The sequence below is a fragment of the Olea europaea genome, unplaced genomic scaffold (assembly GCF_002742605.1).
Source record: "Olea europaea var. sylvestris unplaced genomic scaffold, O_europaea_v1 scaffold218, whole genome shotgun sequence".
Lineage (NCBI taxonomy): Eukaryota > Viridiplantae > Streptophyta > Magnoliopsida > Lamiales > Oleaceae > Olea > Olea europaea.
This window is the reverse complement of record NW_019239802.1, coordinates 246,465-266,484: the sequence shown is the minus strand read 5'-3', so window position 1 is coordinate 266,484 and position 20,020 is coordinate 246,465. Positions and strand designations below refer to the sequence as shown.

Below are 20,020 nucleotides of genomic sequence, written 5' to 3'. Positions count from 1 at the left end.
TATTAATCACAACTAAAAAAATTTTACCCTAACCCATACCACACCATACCAGTGCACCCCATTCCCATTCTTTAACGGGTTAATTTCACAAACGATCATTGAACTTACAGAAAAATTACAAAACAGTCACTGAAGTTTAAAACATTCAGTAACGGTCACTTAAGTATTGGGACACTTTCAAAAATGTAGACTGAAATATAAAAAATTTTGAGCTACTTTTGCTGCAATTTTTCGACCACTTCCGACCATCGATACCATCGGATTTTGATACTGTTGGAAAGCCTACAATGTCCTCTTCAATTAAAAAAAATCTCCCCCAAATTCAAAAGATTTCGGCCGGAATAAACCCACAAAGTTGGCTACCCGAAAAGGCAAAAATCTGTCCAAATTTTCAGATTTTTGGTGGATTTTTGTGGCGATTTTTTGACAACTTCCGACCATCAAAATAGCCAAATTTTGATACCGTTGGAAAGCTTACAATGTCCTCTATAATTAGCATCTAAAATCTCCCCAAAACTCCAAAGGATTCGGCCGGAATAAACTCACAAAGTTGACATCCCAGATTTTCACCTTTTTGGGATGCCGATTTTGCGGGTTTATTACGGCTGAATCCTTTGGAGTTTGGAGGAGATTTTGGATGGTAATTGAAGAGGACATTGTGGAATTTCCAACAGTATCAAAATTCGGTGGTCTTGGTGGTCGAAATTTGCTGGAAAATTGCCGTAAATGTAGCCCAAAAATCTGAAAATTTGGGCATATTTTCAGATTTTTTTGGAGCGACTTTTGCGGTGATTTTTCGGTCGAATTCCTTGGTATTACGGAGAGATTTTGAATGGTAATTGAAGAGGACATTGTGGGCTTTCCAACGATATCAAAATTCGATGGTATCGGTGGTTGAAAGTAGCCGAAAACTTGTCGCAAATGTAACAAAAAAAACTAAAAAAGTATTTTTCAACTTCAGCGACCGTTTCAAAAACTTTTTAAACTTTAGTGGCCATTTTTGAAAGTATCCCAATACTTAAGTGACCGTTATTGAAAGTTTTAAACTTCAGTGACCGTTTTATAATTTTTCTGTAAGTTCAGTGATCGTTTGTGAAATTAACCTATTCTTTAACAGATGCCAACTGAATGTTGTCTCACCTCACCACTTGTTGCCATTGCCACTACTGTTACCCCCATTTTGTGACCACCATTGCAATAACCATCAGCACCTTCACCATCGTCGTCCACACCATAACCTCACCACCATCATCACAGTAAACATCATTATAGCGAACACCATCACCACCATTGCAAAAAATACCAACCATCCTTCGACTAAGCAGTAGAATGAATCAGAAAACTATTAAGCAAACCATCAACAAACTCCAACAAATCACCCACATCGCTGCACGCAGATCACACTAGCAGGTACATCAGTTCAACACTTTACAAGGGATAGTAGATCGACATTGTGCAACTGTAGAATGACACTCTCTCCAACTCCCCAATGGGGGTGGATCAGCACCTGGCGAGCTGGTGCGACCACCCGGGCTGGATCTGTCCAGAAAAATGATTAACGAAAATTATTGTAATATATATATAGACACACACACACATACATATACGTTACTACATTAACTTTGAACGGAATGACATGTAGCTCGTATGGAAGAGCGTTCGCTTTTCCATGCAATGATACACAGGTTCCATTTCCTTCAATAGCATTCCTCCTTTTAATTTTTCAACACAGTAAATAATAACTAAATATTAACTAACAGTTGTCTTAACATTCAACAAAAGCGAATGTAACTTCTATGGTTGATGGATCACTTTATACGTGAGAGTCATGGGGTTTAATTCCATGTACTCCCACTTTTTTGTTTAAACTTTTAATACAATAAATAATGATTAAACAATTATATATTATTAGTTTTCATTTTCGAAATAATTTCTTTAAAAGATTTATTGACTCAAATTATTACTCCATAATATATATACTTTTATTGTTAGGTTTTACCAATTTATTTTATAAAATTTAAATTTGGACAATTTAAGTGTTGCTTTTTATTATTTTAATAGTTCGGAAAAACACTTTTTTTTTTAGATTAAAAATTAGTCTAATTATAAAAATCATTATTTTCAAAATTTTGCATAACCTTCAAAATAATTTCTAATACAATAAATATACTCCCATTTTTATGTTTAAATTTTTAATACCATAAATAATGACTAAACAATTATATATTATTAGTTTTCATCTTCGAAATAATTTCTTTAAAAAAATTATTGACTCGAATTATTACTCCATAAAATATACACTTTTATTGTTAGGTTTTACCAATTTATTTTATAAAATTCAAAATTGGACAATTTAAGGGCCTGTTTAGGCCTGATTTTTTATCCAAAAAATTGATTTTTTGACCGTTATTTCACTATTTCGGCCATCATATTTGACTTCTTCTCTCACGGGTGGACCCCACTTTTCTTCTAACGATCAAAAAATCAATTCTCAAAATCACTCCCAAACAGCCTCTAAGTGTGTTTTTTTTAATTATTTTAAGAGTTCAGAAAAACAATTTTTCTTTTGAGATTAAAAATTATTCTAATTCTAAAAATCATTATTTTAAAAATTTTGCATAACCTTTAAAATAATTTCTAATACAATAAATATACTCCCATTTTTTGTTTAAATTTTTAATACAATAAATAATGACTAAGCAATTATATATTATTAGTTTTCATTTTCGAAATAATTTCTTTAAAAAATTTATTGACTCAAATTATTACTCAATAATATATATACTTTTATGGTTAGGTTTTACAGATTTAATTTATAAAATTCAAATTTGGACAATTTAGATGTTGGTTTTTGTTATTTTAAGAGTTTGAAAAATACTTTTTCTTTCGAGATTAAAAATTATTCTAATTTTAAAAATCATTATTTTCAAAATTTTCCATAACCTTCGCCTAGCTTAGAGATTACTTTAATCGTTAAATCATGCTTTACGTATAAACTTCATCTTCTCTCGCTTAAGGACATAACAAAATTTGAAACTTGATCGTGCATATGTTATTGGAAAATGTATTTTTTTTTCTCATTGTTTTAGTTTGTATTGGATTATATTTTTAAATGTGTATGACTTTTACGTTTTATTGTATTTATACATTATTGAAATTCTTTTAATATTATTTAATTAAATATTAATAAAAAATCTTACTATTGCGACCGTCAAGAGTCAATAGACATCCTAGCTAACTCAATATCCTGAATCCACCATTACTCTCCAGCTGGTAGAGATACGGTACCTCGTTAGTTACTCGAAGCAATGAGCAGACAGAGGCATCTTTGCACATGATGACTCGTTGGTATCTGGACGCAAGACGTTGGTAGAAGCCCCTTTATATATATATATATATATATAATTTAGGGTTTATGAATGAAATTTGATGGGCACATGGAATGGAATGGGATGAGATGGGATGGGGTGGGTATGTAGATTAATTTACCCCACGTATGTTAAATCATGTGATAGTTCAAATTTTAAATATTAATAATAGTGTTATAATATTAAATTAATCTACGTTCCCACGATTGGGACACTTTCAAAAATGTAGACTGAAATTTAAAAAATTTAAGTAACCACGCCACTCCCACCCAATTTCACCCTCAAAACCCTAAATCATATCACAATCTCTTCTCTTTCTCTTCCTTCCTTTATCTTTCTTTATCACTGTCTCTCTCTATCCACCCGCCTCATCCTCTCTATTTCAGAAATCGACACCTTGCTTTGAGACACCAGCGAGGTGCCACGCACAGAGGCACCTCTGCTTGCACCTCGCTTCGAGGAACCATTTTGGGGTGTAGGAGGGAGTCTCAATCTTTTGTCCATTGCAAAGTACCGATCTGTGTCCCTATTAATTCCAATATATGTGCAGTGGTGTGGATGATTTGTTGGTGGTTGTTGAATTTTGTTGGTGATTTTTGAATCCGATCTACTATAGGTGGTTTTCTTTTGGGGTGATTTCTCTTGATTGTTGGTGGTGTTTTGCAAATGATGGTGGTGGTGCTGACGATAATGGTGCTCGTGGTGATGGTAATGGTAATGGTGATGGTGAGGTGGTGATGCTGACGGTGGTGATATTGGTGATTGCAGTGGTGTTCACAAATGGAGGAGGCGGTAAGGTGTGGCAGTATTCGGTTGGTGTCTGTGGTGAAGTGGGGATGACGTGGGGGTGGGATTTTGGTTGATTGTAACTAATAAATAATATTTTGTCAATAGAATAGATAAATTGTGACCAATAACAATTGTAAAGCATTTATTCATGCATGAGAAAGATATTTAAATAATTTCTGGAATATCATTAAATATCATCAAACGTTTGTAACTCATTTATTAATGGGCACATACTAAATGCCTTAAATTCATAACAGCTAATATGCAAATGACTTGAGTCTGATGGGTTTCCCATGGACTTTCTCACCAGAACCATCGACTTCGACGGTAGCTTTCAAAACGATCTTCTTTTTCTTCGACCAAAACATTTGTTTCAACTTGACATCTGCGACCAAATCCGCCCTGAAAACCACTTTGGAACCATTGGAAACTACTTTGATAGCATCATCCCAAGGCAGTCCATGAGTCTCCACAACGTCTCTCCAATCATTTGTATTCTTCTTACCCTGTTTGAAACCAGGCACTGTATAATTAGCAACAGGAATATTTCCATCCAGGCCGTAGAAGAGGGTGAGGTTCAGATCTCCATAACGTAAGCTGTTCTCTTCCATCATATTACGAAGCTGAAGGTCGAAGAAAATGAAAGTGTTGGAACTGGTAGCATTGGAAGGAATGTGTGTGTTGAGGGCAGGAGCATAAAAGTCATTTATGTAACATCTTGGCTTGATGCTTTGAAGACATAAACCGATGGGGATCAGAATGGTTGGCAAAATGAAGCAAATGCAACAGATTAGACACGCAATTTTTCCGCTTTCGTCCATTGCAGTCACTTAAATGTATATGACCAGATGAATTTTTTTTATCTTAATTTTCCTTCTTCCCATAAAGCACTCGATATATATAGACAAGATGAATGGTTTACTTGTTTAGGTACATCAATGGAAAAACAAGTCATAAAACATAAAAAAAGACTTTCATGAGTCAAGCTCGTTGAATCTTGATATCGAAGCCTTTCGTGTAAATTAGGTGAAGACTTACATGTAAATTAAAGTGGTGAAACTACTTTAAAAGATTCTTCTGTTTTAGATTAGTTGAAAGAAGCGTTACAGCTAGCTAATACTTGACTCATACTTTAATTCACATTCTCAGCTTGATGTTTTCCCTGGTGAAGTGACCCTATCTAGGGTTTTTTTGCTTGGAAAGTATTTTCTAGTTAATGAAACGATAACAATAATTATAATAGCAAATCAAAAAATGGAGTATAATGGAAGAGTTTTATAATGTTGAACGCCTCAATAGGGTCTCAAGATAAGACGTGATTAACTTCACACAAGTTTCTCTAACCATGAACACTACTATAGAGACTAGGAAACGTGTGGTTTTCCGATTTTATATTTCGTAAAGTATCTCAATTTGAACAATTCAAGCATAAGTCATTCATTTTTTTCAAGCCCTTATTTGGACCTCATTTCCTCCAAAATTTATTTTCCATTCCACATTTCATGGGATCAACATCTTTTATCAATTTTTCAATTACACATTTTATCATTTTTATCAAAATTTACTAAAAATCTGATTTTATCAAAACCAAACAGTGACTAAATAGAATGTGTATTCATCATCTTGCCCAAAGATGGTGAAATCTAAAATAATGTGGTGTATGAAATTTAAACACAACTATGTACAGTGGAATATTATAACTGTTCTAAATTCTTAAATGTTGTGTATAATAACATACCTTTAGAAAATAGTGGTATCCCCACATGAAAATGGTATAAAAATAATAATTTTCCCGGTTTGTCTAATCAAACATTAATCGTTCCGTGTGGTTGTTGATGACTTGGAAGTCTTTCTTTAAGGTTGATTTTCTTCTATCTTAGGTACCAAGCAGAATTCATTGTTAATGACTATGTAGTCTACGAATTTAACTCTATATATAATTTACAGTCTCGTCTTGTTGATTTATATTCATAGATTCAGTCCTCCTTTTTCTTCAAAACGCCACAATTTCATAATGTCTCAGCTAGATAGAATGAGGGCTATGGCACACCCTATCTTTATCTTATACAAATTGTGCTGCCTGATAGTCGTCTTCATTATTACCCTTTTGATCATTTTGATCGTAGTAAACACCAATACAGTGAGGCCCAGTTGCTCAATAAAGAACTTTTATGTTCCTGCTCTCAACAGATTGGATAATTCCAATGCCAGTACCATCAACAACTTTATCTTCTTCGACCTCGAACTCAAAAATCGTTTGGATCAAATTAGTGTCCGCTATGACACTATAAATCTCACATTCTTTTATGGTCCAAAGCCAAGCCTTCCAATAGGCTACTATACAGTTCGAGGGTTTTATCAGGGTAAAAAAAAAGGTGCTCAGCGGAGAGATGTGGTCGAGACTCACGGTGTTCCTTGGTTTGACGCAGTGAACGCGGTTTCTAATGGATCCACAGTAGTTTTCAGGTTGGATTTGGCTACAAAGGTTAAGTTTAAAGAGTGGTTTTTCATGTCCAAGAAGAGAAATCTGGCAGTCTCAGCTACTGTGGAAATCAACAACTCCGGTAAAAAGGTCCAAAAGAAGGCTATTAAACTCACCTCAGGCATTCGGGCTCCCGCTCAGGCTCAGGCTCAGTCTGAGGCTCATCCAGGAAAAGCAGCTATTTAAACACGATGGGGCTTTCTATTTTTCTTCAATCTCTTTCTCACTTGTTTGTTGTTAAAACAATGCTTCTGATCCTCTATATTTAGTGATAATAAAACTTAGTTTGTTCTATATATTTGATTGAACTGTTCAAATTGCATATTTTAGCGACTAATTTCCTATGGTTTGGTGATGTCTTTAGTGGTAAAATTTTGTGTTGGTTAATTGAATTGTTCGCTGACATCTATAAATTCCCCAATATGTCGATATTAGAAAAGGAGATTCAATTCGAGCTATGGCATACCCCATAAGCAACATGACAATTTAAAGCTCAAAGGTGTAGGAAAGTAAGAAACCGTTCACAATTTGACAAACACGAGTTAAAGAAATTAGTCGAGATCATTAAAATTATTTGGATAGGAAACTGAAATGAATAATGCTATAGCACCACAGGTGCTAATATTATATGATAAATTAAAGGTGAAAAATGAGACTCATTTAATTATATTTGTGATTTAATGTCACTTCGCTTTCTATTGTCGATTTTTATTATTAAAAAAAAAAACTTTGGTTTTCTCTTTGCTTTATACTTTTTCTATAATGCCTCGAGATCTTTTTCATCTTCATTATTTTATTCTTTTATAAAAATAGGCTCGAGGTGTTACCAACATCTTCTTTGTCTAATTTATGCGAAAATATCATTTTTGTTAAGTGTTGAAATGCATAAAAATAGCTATTAAAAAATGTGCACAAAATTCAATATGAAGATATTTTTCAAATAAAAGTTTGACAATTATATTTTCTAGAAAATTTACTTGGCGACCCCATAAGTATCACTCGGTAAATTTTCCACGCGTCCAAACTACCCGTTTTCATCGAAAGGTATTGTAAGAGTGAATATTTTGAAAATACTTAGTAAAAATACGTACACATTCTTATTCACATGATATAAATATAAAACTAACTTAACATACCAATATTTCTTATATTTAGAACTCAAGGAATTTCTTAAGAATACCCACATCTCGTAGGATTTAATATATTTGACCAAACGGTTTATTCCGTAGGATTTAATATCTTTGACCTAACGGTCCATCCTGAAGGATTTAACATAAAGTTCGACCTGAAGGCCTCATAACATTTTATGTCAAAAATTATACAAACATCAAGGAATAAGAATTTACCACTTGCATGATGTATTCTTACCTCAATTTGATATCCAAGAATTTATTTGAAAATAATTTGTGAAAAATATAAATATGATACTTAGCTCAAATTCTAAAAATATTAGTGGTGGGAAGTATGTACAATATAAACTGTGGTAGAAGAAAATCATTTCAACAATGTAGAGTTTACGTGTATGAATCAGTAAAGGAATGAAGTTGTGAAATTATCTTAAAAGTAATTCACCTAAATATATAAACCCATAACAGTCACTTATAATTAGTTATGCACGTAACATAAATCAACAAAACGCATGTTAGGTTAAGGGTGAATTAATGGTGTTAATAAAATTTATTCATTATCAAGATTAATGAGAATAATTAGGTTTAATAAATTTAATTATAATAAACCTATTTGTTTCCATCCAATATAACCATGACCGTTCTAGAAAAACTCATTTTATATTATATATTAATAAAATATTAAAAGATAACATTTTTTTTATTAGAATAACTCGGGCTACTAGCTCAAAATTACTTTTTCTTGATTTCCAATTATATTATTTAACACGAGCGATAAAACGAGTATAATATTGATATATTTTATCAACTTCTAAAATATGTAAATATTCAACCTAAATAAGATTTACGATAAATTCTAAGTACACGTGAGCAAAATAAATTATCAATTTTTGGGCTTTTAGTGTGACGACAAATCTAAACATGAATTATTTCATTTGCTAAGTGACCCATATTAAGTTTAGGTCCATATGAAAAATAGTAAAAAAGTTCAAGGTGTTACATTTTCCTATTACATCCTTCGTTTACAGCCTTTCATTTTTCTTTTTGTGAAATTATATTTTTGAAGAATCTGTTTATCTTTAATTAACACAATGGTTGGATTTTTCCAGCAAAACTGCAGGGCCTGCATCTACTATTCTTCAATAGATGGATAGGATTTTATTACGAAACTCGAAATATTTTTCACTTGTTTTGTAATGTGCGAAAGCCTTAAGGTTTGGATTTTACGCAAAAACATTAATTAAAGAGAGAACACACACAAAGTTGATATCATGAATCATGCTACAAGTACATTGAGTTTGACATTAAATTTTACATTGTGCTACGTGGCGACATCATATTGGACAGTTTTTGAAAAAAAAAAAAACACACTTTCCCGTCAATTCTATTTTTGAAAACATTTGAAAACAATGGAGTGTCAAACTCCATGTCAAGCAAATAATGTACAAGAAACCTTATTCTAATATCATTCAGTCCTCTTTTACGTCCATTGGCAATGATATGAAGAAATTCACTAAATAATAGGTAATAAAATGAAAGACTACAACATACTCAATTTCCAAACAACAACAAAATTCATACCACCGGAAGAAATTAAATCATTTTCATGATAATGTGACTTGTACATGAGTGAATGGTGATATGTTGTTTGAATTTTTTTATTACAAGTACCAGTATATATGCACGTATTGAACTATATCTATTTTGGTCCGCATATAGTATCTTATTTTGTGGGCAAAAGATGGACATAAATATGTTAAAGGGTGGTCACTTGGGTGGGTGATCGTCCATTTCTGTGAAGTCAACTAATGAAATTAAATCGTTAATTGACTTTTTAAAAACGACAAGATTAACTCGTACAAAACTCTTATACCAATGTATTCTCGAATCTTATAATATGAAAACACAATTTTGTCTTCCAAAAGATAACATGTGCACTCCTTTATTAACTTTCATTAAAACTGGCATTAAATAATGTCGACTAAAAGTTGTAAAGCTAACGTTTGCTTGAAGTTCAGAATAAGTACCAAAAAAATTCAATATAGAATAAAATTGATCATAATTAAATTAATGTTCTGTCAAAAAGAATATATATATATATATATATATATATATATATATTTCCTCGAGATTGGAAGTTGCAAAATTACTTGCTGATATAGACCTCATCACATGCATTGGGTTGCTAAGTCCAGTTGTTAAGGAAAATAAATAAATAAATAAATTGTACAGTATGTTTTCATACATCTTTTTTATGACGCACTATGAATAATCAAAACATATGTCATTCCACATGCACAATCGAACACGGTTTCAACTTTTGTAACAAATATATGTGAGTTTGCTTAAACAATTAAATATCCTTGATTTTCGAGAATGCAATTTAGATGGACATATTGCCATACATTAAGGTGATTATTAACAATCGTGATATAGGATAAGGACAAGAAAAAATCAAAGGAGTATCATTATTTTTAATTAATTCTAATGAATATGAAGTACCAAATTTATCTAATAAACATTATCATGTTGTAAGCATGGAGATCTAGACAGCATTATTATACTAGAATTATTCCCAATATGGATAGTAATTTTAGCTGCCATATCTATTTGTACACTGATTTTTGACACTTTGGTTGATACTTGCATTGTTGTCAAGTGTCAATTGGATGAAAAAACTGTTTTAAATTTAAATTGTCTAATAGGATAATGACACGTGACAAAGTATAAACTAATGTGTACATGTAGCAAGGTTCTAAAATGTTTGGGGGTTGTAATAGACAACATTAAATTTGGTTGATATAATTACAAATATTACTGTAAATATTTGTTGTTAATAAATATAATTAATTTGTAAATAGTTTGAAGAAGCCGAACGACTGAAGGAGCACATCCTATGTTGTAATAAATTTAGACAGCCTTAATTTTGATACAAGTTGATCACATTCAACTACCAAAATCAGTTGGATATTCATTGGTTGGCAAAGAGGTTTGAAAAATGTATTCAATGACTAAAAATACATTTGGTCGTTAAATGTATCATTTTAGCAACTAAATAACTAGAAGTAAAAGGTTTACATTGACAACCAATTCTTTTTTCAACAATCAATTGTTTGGTTGTTGTAATAACTATTTTTGATGTTGAAAATACAATAAAAATAACCAAATTTTAGTTGCCTCTCATTTCAACAATGAAAGAAATAGTTGTTAAAAATTAATATAGACAATCGATTAATTTTACTTCTACAATTGTTTGATTTGTCATTGTATTAATTATTTTTGTCGATAAAATATCATTGAAGCAACTAAAATTTAATTACCTTTTTTTTTTTCAACAACGAAAGAAGTGATTGCGAAATGTTTATATTAACTATCAAAATATTACATGGGTGAATGGTGATGCGTCGTCTAAGTATTTTTGCTGTAAGTATCAATATGCATGTATTAAACTGTACGTAAAGTTCACATATAGCATCTTATTTTATGGGGGAAAAGATAGACATACATATGTTACCTCGTGCAAATTTTTTACACCACAGGACAAATGATGTTATGTGAAAGTTAACCTAATCAAGATTATTAATCGATTTAGATAATGTTTAGGTTCTAGAACGTGCACAGTAAAATTAAAAGTAGCAATTAAGTAACAAGTTACTTTTTAATTATTTCTATATGGTTATTCAATCTCATCAATTGATCCTATGTTGAATTACCACAATAAGTAATCCATCTCTTGGTTCTTAGTAATTTATTTTCACTAAATAATGTATCATGTGAAGTGTAGATGTCAATCAGATTGTGTTATTTGTCCTGACTTGGCTTGATACATCCTAATGTGATATGCTTTTATTGTTTTTGCTTTAGTTTTCCTTCTAAGTACACATAGGTTAAGGGATAAAATTTACATCGAATAAAAATGTAAATATAGATCAATTTATAAAGGGTTAGATTTCTCCTCTTAATATGGTTGGCCTTTTAAAATAGAACATCAAGTTTTAACATGATAATAAAGTCATTAATTCCAAAAAGCGATTCGATCCGACTAAAAGAAAATGAGTTTGGATGATTGTGACTAATAAATAATAAGCAATCGATAGAATAGATAAATGCCTAGATATGGTGTGTGGTGGAATTTTGGTTGATTGTGACTAATAAATAATGTATTGTCGATAGAATAGATAAACTGTGACCAATAACAAATGTGAAGTATCTATTCATGCATTAAATAATTTCTTGAATATCATCACATGTTTATAATGCCTTAAATTCATATCAGCTAAGATGCAAATGACTTGAGTCTGATGGGTTTCCCATGGACTTTCTCACAGGAACCATCAACTTCAACAGTAGCTTTCAAAACCATCTTCTTTTTCTTTGACCAAAACAATTATTCCCACTTGACATATGTGAGCAAATCCTCCTTGAAATCCGCTATGGAACCATTAGAAACTGCTTTAATAGCATCATCCCAAGGTCAGAACCAGCCCTGATATTTTGGGGGTCTTATGTTAATTTTAAATTGGAGTCCTATATTTTGAATTTCATTATATAAAGTTGTAGTTGGTTTGATGGATATTAAGCCTTGTTTGAGCCCCCCCCCCCCTTTTTTTTTATCAAAATACATTTTCAACAGTGATTTGAAACCATTTTAACCACACATTTTTCAATAAAATAATATTACACTCAAACCAAAAAAATTTTCTTATTTTTTAACCACACATTCTGCATCGTAACACTGTTTCGAAATGATTTTTTTTGAGAAAAATAGGGCTCAAACAACCCCTAAAATCAACATTTTGTTTGATTTTGATAGAAGTAGATAAAATATGTGGATATAAAGTTTTGGAACCTATAAAATGTGGTTAAAATTAATTATTGATTTTGACTTAAATTAAAATCTAGATTTTAGTTAATGCCAAGCAGGGGCTTAATATTAATATAAAGACAACTATGCCCCAAATTTTGAAGATAAAATTAACAAAATGTTAAATTTCAACCAGCAATACAAATTACGAGTAAAGTTTGGCAAACAGAATTACAATGCAGTGGCAACGGGTGTGCTTGTTTGTACGATTATTTTCTCATTGCAACTATTTCAAATAAAATTCAATTTACATTTGAGTGATTTATGTATACAATTGGAGAATGTGATTGCAAAAGATAGTAAAACAAAATAATGAAAATGGTGATCAAATACAAACGAGCTTATAATTTTATTTTATATTAATTTATAAGAAATTAACTTAAAATAAGAAGTAACCGTACAAACAAGGACTGAGAGTTATTAAATTCAAAGTACTTTTAGCAAATATTTAAAAATATCATTATCATGAGATTAAAACAAAACAATATAATAGCAACCTATGTAATCTGTAATATATATTTTGAAGATAAGAGAGAAAGAAAGAAATATATAAGGTTGTAACAATGCCAGCGAGATCAAATCAAATTGCATGGAATCTTCAAAATCTTAATTCAAAGGGAGATAATTTATATTTTGTTGGGTTGAAAAAATAACGGTGGGTGATTGTCGGAAATGGAATTTGAAAAGACGAAGAGACCATTTCTTTGGTTAAGAAAAAGAAAAAGAAAATGAATATTTTGAAGATAAAATGTCGACTTAATTATAAATAGGGAAAGTAATGTTTGTGATAAATAAATATAAGTGATAAGTTTGTTGTCATATATATATTTTAAACATTTTTGTAATTTCAATTTTTATTAGTTTTTTATGTTTGCATTCGATAATTCTATTTTCAAAATTTCATAAATATAATTTTCATTTTTCTTCAACCAACCAATTAATTTTACATAATTTGGGGTCCTCACAAAAATGGGGCCTTAGATAATCGCTTACTTCACCTATACTCAGGGCTGCCACTACCCAAGGCAGTCCATGAGTCTCCAAAACGTCTTTCCAATCATCTGTATTCTTCTCACCCTGTTCGAATCGAGGAACTGTATAATTAACAAGGGAATATTTCCATTCGAGTCGTAGAAGAGGATGAGGTTTAGATCTCCATAATACACACTGTTGGCTACCATCATGTTAACAAGCTGGAGATCGAAGAAAACGAAAGTGTTACTACTGGTAGCATTGGAAGGAATGTGTATGTTGAGGGCACGAGCATAAAAGTCATTTATATAAATTCTTGGCTTGATGCTTTGAAGAGATACACCAACGGGAATCAAAACGCAAGACAAAGTCAAGCAAATGCATAGGAAAAGACACACAAAGCATCCATCTTGGGCCATGATAGTCACGAAAATGTATATGAACAGATGACTGTTTTGTCTTTGTTTTCCTTCATCTTGTAAACCACTAAATATATAGCCAAGATGAATGGTTTAGCCCTGTTTGGTCCTCTAGTGTGTTTTCATGTATAATAACACATTCCTAGAACATGACTACCCATGAGTGGTGATGTGATCCAAGCCACACAATCAAGTGTTCAAGCCACGGAGTCCAAAAGGTTGACGTCAACATTCCAAAAAACAAGTTTCATGATGGTCTTGGGAGCCGAAGCACGATGGATCAACTTGATTCAAGCTACAGACGGAGGAGGATCTGAATTACACTCTGCGGTCGCATAATGTAAAGGTCCATGAGGTCGCATAGAGGTAGGCAGGAAATCCAGCATGTGGATTTCAATCTTTTATGAGGTCGCATCCCAAGAAGCTATGCGATCGCATAGCTCAATTGTGGTCACGAATTTTTCAAATTTTGCGAGGAATTATATATATCTTTGTAATCTTTTAAGATTCCTTTTTGTTTTAACTGGGATTTTATGGGTTTTCTATAAATAGGACCTATTATTTCATTGTAAATTAAAACTTTGATATTATATTTAATCTGGGAGGCAAATTTGCTTTCAATCCTTTGTTTTTAGTTGAACAAATTACGAACTTATCAAGATTTTTAATTCTTGTGACGTTCAAACTTTACAAGTGAGATTTTCGAGTCTTGTGATCAATAGATCAACACATTGTTTGTGATTGTTGGTTGCTTGGTTCAATATTTGTAGGTTGAACTTAAAACTTTGGTTCTTGGCTTTCTTGGGTTTGAAATCAATCTCATATGAGTTTCGTAACTTCAATTGCTATGTGGATTCGCATCAATTGGTATTAGAGCTTAGGCTCCAAAAATTAAGATTATATTATTTTCTTTTTGTTTTGAGTCTTTGTTTTCATTTTTTTTTTGTGTTTTTTGTGTTCTTCGTCTTTTGAGTCTTTAATTCATAAAAATACCAAAAAAAATTCAAAAGTTGTTTTTGAGCGAATTTAGCACCCAAATCAATTTTCTTTTGTTTCGCTCGTTTTGTAATTGAATTTTCGAGTGAAAAAAAAATAAAAACAAGAAGTCCAAGGTGCATAAGTCTGCTCCTCGATAAAAACTATCACCCTGCAGGTCCCGTTCCCAATCTTTCCGAAAATTACCAGTAGTTTAAGTTCATATTTTTTTGAGTAAAAAAAATCTCTATACATCCATATACATATATGTTTCAGTCTTATCCAACCTAAAATTCAAGAACCACTTTCTTAAATTAAAAGTTCCTATTCAAAAGTGTCCAATTCTTTTATTTCTTTCTTGAGTCTTCTAAAATTATAAAACTCGCTCACATTTTTGTTTGAATTCTTGAGAATAAGACTTGGTTGAGTCCGAATTCGTTCTTTGAAGTATTGGGGTGAAAGCATTGAGTGGAAAAAAACATAGCGGTGAGACTAATAGAAGGTAAAAGTCAATTCGAGTGATATATGAGAGTACATATGTGAATCAGATAATATTTTAGATTTAAGATGTCTGACAGAGACAACTCTACATCAAGTAGGAACAATAGTCAAGTCAACATTTCGAAGGAGTTGATACGAATGTTTTAAAGGTTATTTGAAGATGTTAGGGACAAGTTGGATCGACAAGAAGCCTGGATGGAAGTTAAGACCCATTACATGCCATTTTACGTAGGGGAGTTCCTAATGCAAGGAAGCAAGGTATGAGAGAGCCTAGGACGGAGAATCGTAGTGATTGTGAAGCGGGTAATGATATTGATGAGGGGATATTAGTGGATGCTGAGGTAGGGAGAATGAGGGATAGAGGCCTTAGGCATGAAAGAATGGACGGAGATCTCGTTGGAGATGGAGTGGACGGAAATATGGGCAACATTAAAATGACCATTCCTTTATTCAAATGAAGGAATGATTCTGACGCATACTTGGAGTGGGAGAAGAAGATGGAACTAATATTTGATTGCCATAACTACTCAGAGGAAAAGAAGGTAAAGATTGCGGTACTTGAGTTCACCGACTATACTATTACTTGGTGGGATCAAGTAGTGACAACTAAGAGGAGGAATGTGAGATGCCCATTAAAACTTGGGATGAGTCGAAGGCTATCATAAGGAAGCAATATACACCTAGTTACTATTACAGGGATAGGAGAGATAGGCATGAAAGGGAATTTAGAGAAAATCCTAGTGAATGTGATGGAGCTGAGTACCAATTGGAAGGTGAAACACCTATTGTGAAGCATGTTAGTAGTACACCTTGATTGGTTTAGTTTTCAAACTAGAAATATCAAAGCTTCATGACGTGATTGATTCTCAAATTGATCATATGAAGGAACAAGTGAGGAAAAAGAGAAAAAATAAAGTGTGGCTAAAAAAAAGTAGAGCCACAAGAAAGGAAAGAAAATGAGAGTAGGAGAGAGGATAATAAGGTGATTAAGTGTGAGAAAAAAAATAGTAGAGCCACAGAAAGAAAAGAAAGAGAATCTCTTCTGAGAGGAAAGAAAAATTCAAAGTGAGTTTCTATGCAAAAAAGAATGAGATTGAGAGTGCTTTGGTAAGGACTAACAAATCCTTCCCCTATTTGCATATTTCTTTATTATAGAGTTCAAAGACTTGTTCCAGGAAGACTTAATTGATGGGATACCACCCACTGAATATCCAATTGATTCGATGCAAGCGGAGGATTTGATGAGAATTGAAAGAGAAGTATTCAATTATGACAAGGGAGTTGAATTATATGTGTCTCAAGGTAGCAAAGGAAAAAGGCGTAAAGTATTCAAACTAGGCGATTGGGTTTGGATGTGGAGGCCAAAGGGAGTGTTCGATTGCAAAGAAGGTCAAGGTTTCATCCTAGAGGAGATGAACCATTCCATGTCAATACAATGATTGAAGATGATGGCTACAATTTGAATCTTCAAAGTACATATTAGAGGTCGAATCCTATCGAAGATGGAGGGGATGTTGTGATCCAAGCCACCAATCAAGTGTTCAAGCCATGGAGTCCAAAAGGTTGATGTTAACATGCCAAAGAAAAAGTTTCATGATGGGCTGGGGAGTCGAAGCGTGATGGATCAACTCAATTTAGGCTGCAAACATAGGAAGATTTGGATTGCACTATGTGACTGCTTAGTATAAAGGTCCATGCGATCGCATAGAAGCAAGCATAAAGTCTAGCATGTGGATTAAGCTATGCGACCGCATAGTTCAATTGTGAAGATCTTTTATTTTGGTTAGAATTCTACTTTTTTGGTATCTTTGTTATCTTTTAGGATTCCTTTTCGATTCAACTAGAGTTTTATGAGTTTCTTATAAATAGGACATATTATTTCATTGTAAATTAGAACTTTGATATTATATTCAATTTGAGAGGCAAATTTGCTTTCAATCATTTGTTCTTTGTTGAACAAACTATAATCTTATCAAGATTTTTAATTTTTGTGGTGCTCAAACTTTTCAGGAGAGATTTTCAAGTCTTTTGATCAAGTGGTCAACACATTGTCTGCGATTGTTGGTTGCTTGGTTCAATATTTGTGAATTGAACTCAATACTTTGGTTCTTGGCTTTCCTGAGTTTGAAATCAATCTCGTGTGGGCTTTGTAGCTTTATTATTACGTGGGTTCGCATCAAGTGACAACCCCACAGGCAAAATGGTATAAAAACAATAATTTCCCTATTTAAATTAAAGTGATGATAAATTATAGCTAGCTTCTACCTCTTTAACATATTTTTAGCAAAATAGATTTTGTATTTTTTAAATTAGAAACTAGGGAATATAGAAGCTACCATTTGTGTAGACTCACAAGGATATCTATACAATTTTTACAAGCACAACATATACCCCTCGACAAGGGTGTCTTCGGATCTAAATGTCCCTATTAGTAAATTCACGACCTATGAAGAGTAATTGTGTCAAATCTTCCTCCAATTGAAAATCAGTCAAGGAAAAATTCGAATTTACAATAAAAAAAAGCCACAAATTGATGAGAAGTTTCCATTCCTTATTGTCATAAGGAGGCTACCACAGTATATATAGTACAAAATTTAAATTGACCCCACATAATTGATAGAGGAAATCGCTTTTGGCCACCAAAAAATAAATATTGGAGTAGACATAGACTAATATTTGATCATAATTTGAGATTTTTTTTAGAATCTTAACGTTTCGCCAGTGAAGTAACAAACCAAGAAAATAGAGTATACAAAAACAGTAATTCTGCTTGTTCAGAATTGCACACATAAGACACAATAGCAGGAGGGTGGGTGATTTTTCTGAATTTTTAATCATCACATGGGACCGCACAATGTGAGATTTCTGGCCAATTTTTGTGAAATAGTGTTCTATATATGCAGAATTTTTTTATACGAAAGAGGAGTTTTACAATGATGCCGGGCTCAATAAGGCTTCAAGATAATACGTAAATTTCACGCATGTTTCTATTACAATGCACGCTAATATAGAGATTATGGAATATTTCACAAATTATCTCAGCTTGAAAATTCTGGCATGTCTTCATGTAAACACAACATAACACCCTATAAGTGGTAGCCCTATGCACAAAATTGTATAAAACTAATATTTTTTCCCAGTTTGCCTAATTAAACTTTCTTGTTAGGTATGAACAATGTGAAGACAGTCATGTTCTTCTCTGGAATTGTTCTAAGACGGGCTATAGCTAGCTTCTACCTATTAGCAGATTTTTTTAGCAAAAAATATGATAAATTTGATTTTGAATTTATTAAACAAATAAAAACTAGGGCCTCTCAAAGCTACTGTTTGTGTAGACTTATTAGAATCAATCATGCTTCATTGTCAGAAAAATTTGCCCGCTTCCTTGACGTAATGCCACATGGCATTCGTTCATTGGACTGTTTAAAAAATAGTCAATTTTTATATAAATTATCGGCTTTCAACACTGCATCTATCAAGTAGGTGGGCATGTTTTTCTTTTAAGTTGACTTAATCCTACTAGGATATCTATAAAATACTCACAAGCACCACATATACCTCTCAACAAGCGTCTCTAAAGACTTAAATGTCCCTCTCAATAAATTTACAAAACCTATGAAGCGTAATTGTGTCAAAGTCTTTCCCCAATTGAAATTCAATCAAGGAAAAATTCGATTTTAGAATTAAAAAAGCCACAAATTGATGGAAAAATTTCCATTCTTTGTGATAAAAAAAAAACACTAAACCAACCCACATAATTGATGGAGAATTTCTTTTCTCAAAAAAGTAAATAAAAAAAAGTGGGACTAGACATAGGCTTAGCCCCTATTTGATTCCCATTATTTCAAAATTTATTTTTTTATTAAATTTATTTTCAACTACACATTTTGACTATAAATATTGAGAAAATTGTATTCCATGTCAATTTTTGGTTTTGCATTTTCAAAAATATCACTTTTTAAAAATCTTTGAAAGATTGTCATTTTTGAAAATTTTTGGCCCCCACTAAATTTAAATACCCTACACATTCTTGAGTTGACAACATAAAAAAGTTGTACAAAAAGTGGAAAAAATGTGATAATCAATCACCTCACAATTGTATTTCAAAATCATTACAATATATAAAAGAGCAAAAATTATTAACTATTAACTCATTTCTTTTTCTCTTTTCAGAACGTTTCCTTGCCCATGTAATTCTATTTTTCAATTCAATCACAACTCTACTTCCCCACACAATAATTGCAAAAAAAGTCATTTTTCCTTTCTTCTTTTCTATGTTTCCTCTTTAGATTTTGTGAAAACTGTATGGAGAGCAAGTTCTTGTGTTGGGATCCCACTTATTACATCAATACAGAAGGAAGGAGAGTATCTTAGGTAAGGTTTCGAATATGTGCATTTCTTTTTTAGATCAATTGAAGGTTTTATTTCAGTTTTTTAACTAATGTTTCTATTTTTTTTTATCTATCTCTTAAATTGTGACATCAATTTTGTGTTCCTTACATCTAGACCGTGAGTTAGTTTGC

The 20,020-nt window shown here is 32.1% G+C and overlaps 2 protein-coding genes across 2 annotated transcripts; one reads left to right on the top strand and one right to left on the bottom strand.

The window, feature by feature from the left end:
• Window positions 1-4,414: 4,414 nt before the first annotated feature.
• LOC111380655 (protein NDR1-like) lies at window positions 4,415-4,978 on the bottom strand. The gene has a single exon (XM_023004284.1). It carries the CDS (start codon window positions 4,976-4,978, stop codon window positions 4,415-4,417), a length of 564 nt encoding a protein of 187 aa, XP_022860052.1.
• Window positions 4,979-6,122: 1,144 nt separating this feature from the next.
• LOC111380664 (protein NDR1-like) lies at window positions 6,123-6,858 on the top strand. The gene has a single exon (XM_023004292.1). It carries the CDS (start codon window positions 6,172-6,174, stop codon window positions 6,823-6,825), a length of 654 nt encoding a protein of 217 aa, XP_022860060.1. The 5' UTR covers window positions 6,123-6,171; the 3' UTR covers window positions 6,826-6,858.
• The last annotated feature ends 13,162 nt before the right edge of the window (window positions 6,859-20,020 follow it).